The sequence below is a fragment of the Tamandua tetradactyla genome, chromosome X (genome assembly GCF_023851605.1).
Source record: "Tamandua tetradactyla isolate mTamTet1 chromosome X, mTamTet1.pri, whole genome shotgun sequence".
Classification (NCBI taxonomy): domain Eukaryota; kingdom Metazoa; phylum Chordata; class Mammalia; order Pilosa; family Myrmecophagidae; genus Tamandua; species Tamandua tetradactyla.
Window position 1 is genome coordinate 117,430,280 of NC_135353.1, and position 11,351 is coordinate 117,441,630.

The 11,351-nt window shown below is 38.5% G+C and overlaps 1 protein-coding gene across 1 annotated transcript; it reads right to left on the reverse strand.

The window, feature by feature from the left end:
* Nucleotides 1–1,701: 1,701 nt before the first annotated feature.
* LOC143670384 (P antigen family member 3-like) lies at nucleotides 1,702–8,839 on the reverse strand. The gene is made up of 5 exons (XM_077145145.1): nucleotides 8,715–8,839; nucleotides 7,727–7,832; nucleotides 7,162–7,270; nucleotides 4,392–4,517; nucleotides 1,702–1,801 (listed from the first exon to the last, which is right to left on the reverse strand). The coding sequence occupies exons 2-5, from the start codon at nucleotides 7,808–7,810 to the stop codon at nucleotides 1,785–1,787; spliced, it is 336 nt and encodes a 111-aa protein (XP_077001260.1). The 5' UTR covers nucleotides 7,811–7,832; nucleotides 8,715–8,839; the 3' UTR covers nucleotides 1,702–1,784.
* Nucleotides 8,840–11,351: the final 2,512 nt, after the last annotated feature.

The window sequence follows — 11,351 nt, forward strand, 5'->3', positions numbered from 1 at the left end:
TCATTTAAGCAACAGCCAATTAAGTCAAATGTCACTCATTGCAGCAGACACGCCTCCTAGCTGACTGCAGATGTAATTGGCAACAGATGAGGTTCACATACTGTTGACTTAGGTCCACAGCAACAAGACTAGGTATGCTCATCTGGCCAAGTTGACAACTGAATCCAACTAACACAAGCATTCTCTATGCAAATTAACAGAGCAGTTACATTTAACTTTCTCTTACAGAAACTTGATACCAAGAAAGAAAAAGGAGCAGGTAGCTTTCTCAGTGACAGCATCATTAGAGGCATCTTCCAGGCAAGATGTTTGTCTTACAATGTTTGAAGGGACGGTGTCATGGTCAGGGACATGTGTCAACTTGGCCAAGTTGTGGTACCTGTGTGGTTGGGCAAGTGCTGGCCTGTCTGTTGCAATGAGGACATTTCATAGAATTACATCATGAGCACGTCAGCTGCGTCCACAGCTGATTCCATTTGTAATCAGCCAAAGGGGAGTGTCTTCTGCAATGAGTGATACTTAATCTAATCAGGGAAGCCTTTTAAGGAGGCTTTGGAAGAGACAGGCTCTATTCCTGCTTCGGCTGGCGAGCCTCTCCTGTGGAGTTCATCCAGACCCTCCATCGGAGTCGTCGGCTTCACAGCCTGCCCTGCGCAGTTTGGACTCTGCATTCCTGTGGTCACGTGAGACACTTTTATAAATTTTATATTTGCGAGTGTTCCCTGTTGATTCTGTTTCTCTAGAGACCCCTAACTAATACAGATTGTAACCTGGAACTTCCCCTTCTGTTACTGCCGTTTAGGTGGGATCCAATTCTAGAGAGAGAAGCAATCAAGAACCAGCTGGTCATGGGAAAGCCTAGCTCTACATTACTCACAGCACTGTAGAGATTTCAGTTAGAGAATACAAGAAGAGGCTTTATATCCCAATTCATTTTATGAAGCTGGTGTAACCTTGATACCAAAGGCCAACAAAAAGAGTACATGAAATAAAAATGTATGATAATCTCACTCATGAGGATATATATAGAAGTCCTAAAACAAATATTAGGGAAGAAGATATTCTATGATACAATTTGTTTACTCTGAGAATGCAAGATTGGTCTAAACGTAAAAACTTACTAATGTAATTTACGTTGACACATTAATGAAGTAAAAATACTATGATCATTTCAATAGTGTAGTATGAGTGTTTGATGAAATTCAACATATATTCAAGTTAAGATTCTCAGGAAACTAGGAATTGAATAGACTTCCCTTCTCTGATAAACTGGATCTGTTTTTTAAAAAAGCACAGTAAAAATGGTGTAATGTTGAAAATTTTCCATTTACAATCAGGTATAAGACAAGATGCCCAATATCACCAGTTCTAATCAACACTGTACAGAGTGGGTCTGTCCAATTTTGTAACACGAGAAAAGCAAAAGACAAAATAATTAGAACAGCAGAAACAAAACCCTATAATTTAAAAATGATATGGTCCTGTATGTTGAACATCAAAAAGGATCTACAGAAAAACATTTGGTATTAATAAACAACTTCAGCATGATGCTGGACAGAAAGTTAGTATGGAAACATTATATCTCTATATACTAGCCTAACTAGAATACAAAAATTTCAAAAATCAATGCAATTTTCAATAGCACAAAACACCTAAAAATGAATTTTACAAAATATGTGCAAGGCTTTTGCAGAGAAAAGTGTCAATTTTTATTTTGAGATTTTCAAGTTATATTTCTAACATAAGAACAGCAGCTTGTATGGTTTCACCTTGTCTTCTCAAATTTAAGGCTGCCCTTCACCTGTAATATAAACATAGTTGGGAACGTTACTTAGGCACACTTTATCAAGATGATACTAAAGATGTACAACGAACACTAGAGCTTTGGTTTTTATAAAATGAACAAAAATCATGATTTTAAAGGTGATCCTCTGGCTTTTACTTCCAGTTAAACCTCTGTACAGCCTTTGAAAGTAGACTTTCAGGTATGTTAAACATTTTTAAAAAACACATAACTCTGACGGTAAAAGAAATTGTTGAAGTTCAGAAGATGATATCAAGCGAATTTATTTCAAGGTGGTTTTCAGTAGAAGGCAAAAATTGGGTATACTTTTCGTAACAATCCATCCAAACAAAAACTCTACTAAAAAAGACATATTTTAAAGTATTATTTAAATGTTTTGACTTGAAATAACATTCTGGATAGAAGACTGCTAAAGTAATTATGTCAAACTTGAAACTGCTTAAATGAAGAAAATAGAAAAGCCAGGGATTACATTTGTTTTGTCTTTATCGTGGAAAAGTGCAATAATGTTTCTTGGGGCTACTTTATCCCTTCTATGTTTACTTTAAGTATGGTAACAATTTGTCCATTTTTATGTTTTACTTGTGAAATTATAAATTAAAGCGTTTTCACACCCTCAAATGTGTTCTCTTTTGTATAATAAATTACATGGTCACATTAGATTTAAACTATTATTATAATAGATGACATCAAAATATGAAGGAAAAATAGTACCTTTATTCAGTCTGGCAAGAAGAAAGGAAGGAAAAAAAGGAGGCAACAAGGGAAGAAGGAAAGAAGGGAGAAAAGAGAAAATAGAAACCTGGAAAAAACAATTATAAAGATATATAGATTAACTTTTGCTTCTAAAAGATAAGTGTCTTTGAGAGACAACACCGACAATTTTTCCAAGTCCCTTTATGGTATTTGTAATGTTTAGATATTCAGTTATTAGTAGGTTATTATGTCAACTAATGTATGTTTTCTAGCATATTAGCCATTTCATCAAGATTATGAAAATGTTAGACTTCAAGAATATATTCCCTTTTAATTATATGATAGGCTCAATGTCTATTAGTGTCTTGTTCATATTTATTATTGTGTATACTTGGTCTTTGTTCATTGTCTTCAAGATTACATGAACTCATGCATCCTCTAGTCATAGATCCCTTTTAAAAAGAGAAATCTCTTTGAACTAGTTATTAGTTGGGCTATTTTTCCTTTTCCTAATAAGTCATACCTATCTGTTATTAAGTACCCCTTTCCTTTACTCTTATTTTATTCAGTAGCTCTTTTCTTATTTTCTCTTATACTGGATACTCAATAAAGTATCTTTTTCTTTTTTAAAATAAGCTATGTATGATCTTCAGATGAGTACATTTTAATGATGGTCAGGATATTCCTGAAAGTAGCCTGAACAGTATTTTTTAATCTAAATATTGTAATGGAATGGTTCAGGAATGGTGTGAAAAGTTTAGAAGGCTAATTGAAGGCAATTTCTTTCCTAAACTTCACGTGCTTCCTTTACATTCAGAATCTGTGTAATTAATGATCTGGAATTTGGAAAACACCTATGTAAAACAAACTTAGGTTGATGACTCAGGAAGTACTACCGTTATAATCACTGAACTTCAAATGCTATCAATTAATATCTCAAGGCAGAAACTTAAAATAAGCACCTTTTAGTATTTTTAAAGCTGTCCCCATTTTTGCTAGAAATAGTTACTCTATATGACTGTGGGGACAGGGGACATCTTTAGAAATTGTATCTCATGCTCACGTTGCGCATCAATGACTCCATGAACTGTTCCTACTTAGTAAGCCACAGAAACGGTAAATTACACCTCTCTTGTTATTTTATTATTCAGTTATTCAACCTTCACTTAAGGAAGAAATCAATACGCAATTATTCTTTAAGAGCTAGAAGAATTAAGAAATTGACAGAATCTAAGAATACATATTCAAGCCTCCATACAGAAAACCACTATCAAGCAGGGTGTAAGTTCATTTTATTAGTAGCAATGAAACCCAATTCAGATGCTGTAATTTGATCCAAGCTAGGGTTTGATGGTTTATGGTAAACAAATCATGCAAAGCAGATTATATCTGTAGCATATTCAACAGAACCAGAAAATGATTTTAATGTATCTGTTTTGAACTCAGTATTTCTATAAGAGCAAATATATGTTTAGAAGTTAAGGGATTTGCCCACAGTCACACAAATTATGTTAGAGCTGTGACCAGAACCTTCTTCAGTGCTTCAGCATATATCATACAGACTGATGTTTATTGATGACAACTGTATTATGTAATTGTTAAAAACAGACTTTTATAAAAGTATCTGAAAATTACTAGGTGTGGTTAAGCACTTATACTTAAAAGTAAGAAAATGCTTTCATAGTTTATAATCCCATATAGGTTTGACCCACTTTATTTCCATATCGGATAGTCTGTAAGTCAGGCATTTGGGGTCTGAACTACCTTTCAAAGAATCCTTACATTTGTACTCTGTTATTAAAGCAGCAGTAATATTTCCTCTATATTATTCGTGATATAATATTGTGGAAAACAGAGACCAACTCATTTGCACTCTTAATGGATACCATACCTGGTTCCGGCATTTTAACAGGTTCCAGATATGTTACAATATCTCCCTCGATGTCTGGACCGTCTCCACCTTCACCCCAAGTCTCTGGTTGAGTCAGTTCCTGGAGTTCATCTTCCAGGTCACACTCTTAAAAAACAAGGTTGTCAATTTAAACAGCAAAACATGAAACACAAATATTTGTTCAGTCCCTCAGTGCTATGAAATACAAGCCCACGGGCTAGTGTGGTAAGAGATGCGATTCATTAAAATCCCAAAAACATTTTAGGAGTCTGTTGCTTAAAAAAAGGGAGAGCAAGATGTTTCAAATTTTACTCTTTTCCTGTCTCAAGACTGCCCCCAGACAACTCAGATGCCCCTTTTGTATTTATCAAATTCAAACAGTGGTTTATTTGAATCTCTTACTAGAATGTGAGCTAAAGGCAGAAATAACCTCTTATTATTATTTATACCCCTAGATCTTAGCATATTACATGGCATGAGCAAGCACCAGTAAGTGTTGAGTGATAAAAAGTCTTTATAAAAATACATTTTAAAAGCCACATTGATCAAGCTTTCACAAAACAAGGACCATCTGATTTTGAAAAAGCATCAGTGTCAGGCAAGAAAATAAAACACTGAAGGTCCAGAGTAGAGGAGACTAAATAGACATGTTATCTAAAGGCATCTATCTATCTTTGTAAAGATATATGTCTATTCATGTATGAAGACAATAACTGGGACAACTGGGTATATTTGAAAACAAACTTTAAATTAAATGGTTTCACTTTCTCATTCTAATTTTCCTGAATTTGATAATTATATAGTGGTTAATCAAGAGAAATATTTTTTCCTTCTTTTTAGGGTACAAACACACCTAAGGTAAAGGGTCATAATATCTAAAACTTAATCTAAATGATTCAGTATTAAAAATAATAAATACAATATTGATAAATTTGTATATAAACATATATGATACATATTTTTATCTGTCTATCTCTCTGAACGCACACTCTCATGCAGGCCCAGGTACAGCAAGGCAGGAGGGGGGAAGAGAAAGGAAGGCCGACAGGGGATATGAAACCAACTGGTAAAAAAGCGATTAACAAATGATGAATCTAGGTTACACAGTACATGAGAGTTAATGGTACTATTCTTGTAACTTTTCAGTAAAGTTCAGTTTTTCCAAAACAAAAGTAAATGTAAAAAAACATGTAAGTTAGATTGTGGTTCAGGAAGACAAGTGTTATATTCACAATCATTAAAAGTAGGAATGGAATTCATATATTTATTTTCCTGTATTATGAAACATTCACTCTAAATAATCTAAAGGTAAACCACAATACATCCACATTTTCTTTTTTTATAATTTATCCTACTGTGTTAAGAACAGTGAGAAATCAGCCAATAAGAAATCTGGAATTTACACCAGGGATAGGATTTTAATTAGCTTTAAAGTGTAATTTTCTATAAAAGTAGCTGAATAGATTTGCTGACCTATGACAAATCTTATAGTTACGACCTATCTTCTACTGGGGTAACCAGAAACTTATTTGATTAAAATTTATGTGTAACTTTCCATAAATGAACCTCACATTGAATGAAATACCAAAATAACAACGGAATTTTTCTTCTTCTTTGCGTGGGCAGGAACCAGGAAACCAACCCGGGTCTCTGGCATGGTAGGCAAGTACTCTGCCTGGGAGCCAACGTGGCCCGCCCCAAAAGACTTTTTGTAAGTAAAAGCAAAATTGCTATCTGATAGTGAGAAGAAAAGTGGGGGTGGAAATAAATCAATGGGCACTGCTGCAGTGAAATCTTCTAAACCCGTTAATACCGAATCACTAAAGTAATCCATAACCTGAGCTATGAAAACGTTTTGTTTAAAAACACCAGGACTGGAAAGAACTTTCTGTTTCATGATAATTCTATGTTAATTTTCCCATTTTTCTAACCATAAAGGCATGTAAGCATTTTTAAAAAGCCACTTTAAAAAGTCATACTAAACCTGCTACCTATATGCTAGTATCCCGGATTATCAAGCTTTTAACCAAATTCACCATCTAAAAATTATCACTCAAAGGAAATGGTGGCTACCATTAATTGAGTTCATTTCTGGAGCCTCTAACATGTTACACTGAATCAGACTTATTCCTGTGCCACTACTGAGCTACCTTACTGCACAGACATTTGAGTATTAAGCATTTTAAGAAAATTATTCATTTTTTCTTACAGTCACATGTAGCAAGAAGAGCTCAAAGACTGGAATGAAATACAAATTCTGTCTCCAGTGCTCTTTGTGAAGACAGAATCCCTGAGCCTCAGTCTTCTCATTTATAAAATGGGGTTGACATGCCTATGCAACCAGGCTTTACTAAAGGTTTCATAATATGTTTGATTTGACACCCTACATATATTAGTATGAGTAAGAGTTGCTTAAGCTTTGGATACAATAACTAATAGGGTCATACACAATCAAGGAGGCCAAATCTGACTAGGGGAATAATATGTTATTTTATGACTAAAATTAAACACAGCTTCCTTGGATTTGCTAATATAGAGGTCTGGCAAGTTTTCAAGAACATGAACCAGGTCTGGAACAGAAGGAGAAATTCATTACAGCAAGTAACTTCACGAAACCGCAAACTATACTTTCTTCACATTCACAGCCCATTTCCAGGCAATGTTAGAGATCCCTACCCAACGATTTCTTGCCCCTTACTGGTATGTTATAATGCATGATGTACACACACACCCCTCCCCCGATAGGCATTCTTCTTCCCCCTCACATCACCTTGGGATGCATCGACTCTTTCATCTTCTACTTCCTGACCAGGAGGAATATCCTGGCTTTGGGCTGGTGGCTCATCATGCTCAGGTTGTTCATCATCGGGTTGATCGGCCTAGGGGGTGTGTGTACAAATAACAAGTTTCGTCATTAATACATATCCATAATATGCACACATATAACACATGTATATATTCAACCAACATATGTATTCAATCACAAATAAGTCTCAAGACATATTTCCAACATGATTCCATATATTCATTCTTAAAAAGTGACTCTCTCCACAGAGAGGCTATGTCAAGCATTTGGAAGCTATTTTAATATATGCTGGGATGGACGTGTGCATCTGTTTTTAATAAGCATGACCAGGAAGTCATAGGACGTCTTTATGGGGAGCATACAGCATCACCATCCAGACAATAAGATGGAACCATCTTGCATCATGTTTCTATCATGAGCTTCAATGATCACCTGTTCTCAGCATGAAAGACCTTTATATGAGTATGTTTATTTAACACCATCCTCCCCCAAATAAAGGTTTTGCTAGTAGAAATGTTAAAACACTCACAACTTCAACTTCAGTTGGCTGCTCAAATTCTTGACCATACCACTTTTCTTCAGATTGGGGGATGGATACGGATTGTCCACTCATCTTTCCAACTCTAAGTAGCAAACTGTGATTTGGAAAACACACTTCAGGGGATAGGTCTGTATCTTTTAAAACCCCCAAACATTTCCCAGTGTCATGACAAGCACGCATACTTTGCGGTCACACCAAATACGGCACGTGTCCCTGTCGTGACCAAGCCGGCAGAGCAATCACCCTAAAGCACATGGTAATAGGCACAGGCCTTTGCACGAGAGCTGGTTTCACAAATGGATTTGCCATGATGAAGACATTTAGTAAAGTACCAACCGAGAATAGAAACTTAAGTGTAATACTACCAATTCTGGCATATGCCCAATGACTAGGCTCTTCCCCCCGTTGTCACTCTTCTATCCCCTCAGGAGTCATTTGGATCGGAACACACGGCCGCACGTCCTCGCTTACATATGGACTCGGGCTGTCTCCGCGCTACGCTGGCAGCACTGGGCAGCCGAGATGAACCGCGGCCGTTTCCTCACGAGGCAGCACGGCCTGCACAGTCCACACCTCAGGGACGGGACGCGGTGCCGACTCACGGCCTTCCCGCTCTTTCTCGACTGCCGCCCCCGCCCCCGCCCCCTCCTCAGGGACCCAGTGTGGACGCCAGAAGCTCGCCCCTGCGGCAGTTGCAGGTGCCTTGCGGCTCAGAAAACTCAAACAGCGTCCCCAAGATCCGCCCCGCTTCCACTAACCCCCTCCAGCCTGCGGCCCTCATCCCAGGCTCCGGGCCCCACCACGACGCCAACGGTCATGGCGGCCGCGCCCCTCGTGAGGAGACACACGACGACCGTCGACGACCTTCCTCCTCCGAGGCCAAATGATCGCGCCGCCGGGACCCGCCCCAACCCCGCTGGCTGCCCCTCGCTCTCGTTCCCGCTTCAACTCGTGGAGGACCGCCGTGGACACCTACCCGCTAACTCTCAAGCCGGGAGAAGAAAGCAGGACGGTAGCTATCCTAGCTCCGACCACACCGCTCTGCGCTGGGATAACGGGCAAAGCTCGGCAAAGAGCATGCGCACTGAGCCCGCGCGCGTCACGGGGCGATCGTTTCCCGCCACTGCGGATCCGGATGTGGCGGATCCTGAGGCCTGACAGGGACTGGCCGGGCTTGTCTCTTGTCACCGCACAACCCAGCTGCTGGTGGCGGGAACGTTGGGGTCGGAGGAGAAGATGCCTCTCAGAAAGCCCTGACCTGCTGGGGCAGAAATTTTTTTAAAAAATTTTTATTGACAAACAATATACAACACAAACTTTCTTAACATACCAACGTTCCATACATGGTGTACAATCAATGGCTCCCAATATCACACAGTAGTATATTCATCACCATGATAATTTTTCAGAACATTTGCACCACTCCAGAAAAATAAATAAAAAGAGGAAAAAATGCTTACCTATCATATGTCGTTACTCCTCCCTCTCATTGACTGCTAGTATTTCCATCTACCCAATATATTTTTACCTTTAGAAGTATAAATTTTTAACTAAATAAATCATTTTGTTAAAAGATGATTCATCTCTGGTGTGTTGCATCCTGGCAGCTTTCCCATTAACAGTGTCGGAAGCTTCATAGTTCTCCACATCTTCATTAACACTTGTAAATTTGCATTAAAAAAAATAGCCACCTAGTGGATGCTGGAGTGGTATGTCATTGATTTGCTTTTCCCTGAAAGCTAATGATGCTGAGCATCTTTTCACATCCATATTGGCCATTTGTGTACCATCTATGGAAAGATGTCTGTTCAAGTCCTTTGCCCATGTTTTAATTATCTAGTTTTTCTTTTGATTGTTGAGTTGTAGGAGTTCTTTATATATCTTGGACATTAAATTCTTATTAGACATACGATTTCAAATGCTTCTTTCATTCTGAATGTTGTCTTTTTGCTTTGTTGATAATGCCCTTTAGTACGCAGAAGTTTAAATTTTGATGAAGTCCCATTTTTCTATTTTTCTTTCGTTGCTCACACTTTTGATGTCATGTCTAAGATTCCATTGTATAATAATAGGTTCTGAAGTGTTTTCCTCAAAGGATTTTATTGTATTGCCTCTTATATTTACACCATTGATCCATTTTTAGTTTATTTTTATATATCATGAGATGTATGTGGTTTGCCAAGCCCCAATCAAAATCATTCCTGCTAACCCTTACAAACACCTAGGGCTTTCAGTGAGATTCAACAAGGCTCCATGTACTAGGGTCACTTTCCAGAAACCTACAACCTCCAGATGGGTCCCTGGACCAAGTAACTCCTGAAACCCAGAGGGCCCAGCCTCTCCAGAACATCAGCTAGTTCCATCCCCCTACCCCATATTATCAATAGCCCCTTCCCACATGAAAAAGTTAAAATGGGCATAGCCCAAATACCACTCAAGAGTGGGAGAAAGCTCAAAAGAAGGTGGAGTTGTAACAGAGGAGATAGGATTTAACAAATGAGTATGACCGCTGAATCATTATATTGGCATTTCTTTTCGTCTCCAGGGTCTTGGAGCAGCTAGAAGGAAAATCCTAAAACTGTAGAACTGTAACCCATACCGAATACTGAAATATAGTCTATATCTAATTGTTACAGTGGATTTTGAAATTTATTGCTTTTTTGTATATATGTTATTTTTCACAATAAAAAAGAAAAAGATTTAAAAATAAAATGAAAATCTTTTTTTTAAAAAAAGACATAGGCATCAAAATTTATTCTTCTGCATGTCAATTTCCAGTTGTCCCATCACCATTGTTGTAGAAACTGTGTTTCTTCCTTGAAGTAGACTTGGCATCCTTGTTAAATATCAACTGGCAGGGGAAGGGATGGAGGAAACGGCTTGGGGGAGGGAGGTCCCTGGTTGGGGGGCGCTGGGATTATGACCTGCCCGGGAAGGGAGCAGCGGGAGGTGCGGAGGCCCCCGCCTGGCCCCTCGGTGGGATATGCTGCTGTGGGCCCAGGAGGTGCGGGCAGCCGAACAGGCTTGCTGAGTGTAAATGCTGCTGCTGTCCCGGGCATCGGGGCCAGGTTACGATGGAAATCCTTTTCGTAAATACATTTAATGTAGGAAGGATTATTTTATGATATGGATTCATTACACCAAAATACCAGTGTGCGAAAGAGTAGTCTCTCGTGAGGGCCGTTTTTTACGCCTAGATTTTCACGCCTATGGGAGACATTTCCACCTTGGAATGAAGAGGGACACTTCCCTTTTCAGTGATGAATTTAAAGTAGAAACATGAAATAAACTACTTGATTAGGACACCTTTCATAGTTGCAGTGGACATAGTGATGGCGAAGAAGGAAGTTTTAGCCATGTGTCTGTTACTGATGGAAGACTTGACGGATGCGTCCAGACTGTGGTGGCACATTTTATGTTGAGCCAGCAGAGACATATATTAAAGACTGAACCTGGCCATTGCGTACTGCCATTTATCTTGACGAAGACATCAGCTATCCTCATAAACATGGTTTACAGGGTCAGTACAGATCATTCAGTATTTGCAAAGATGAGGAAGTACCAAATGAATGGTGTAGAGGAGCAAAACAGAAACCTCAAGATGAACACCCTG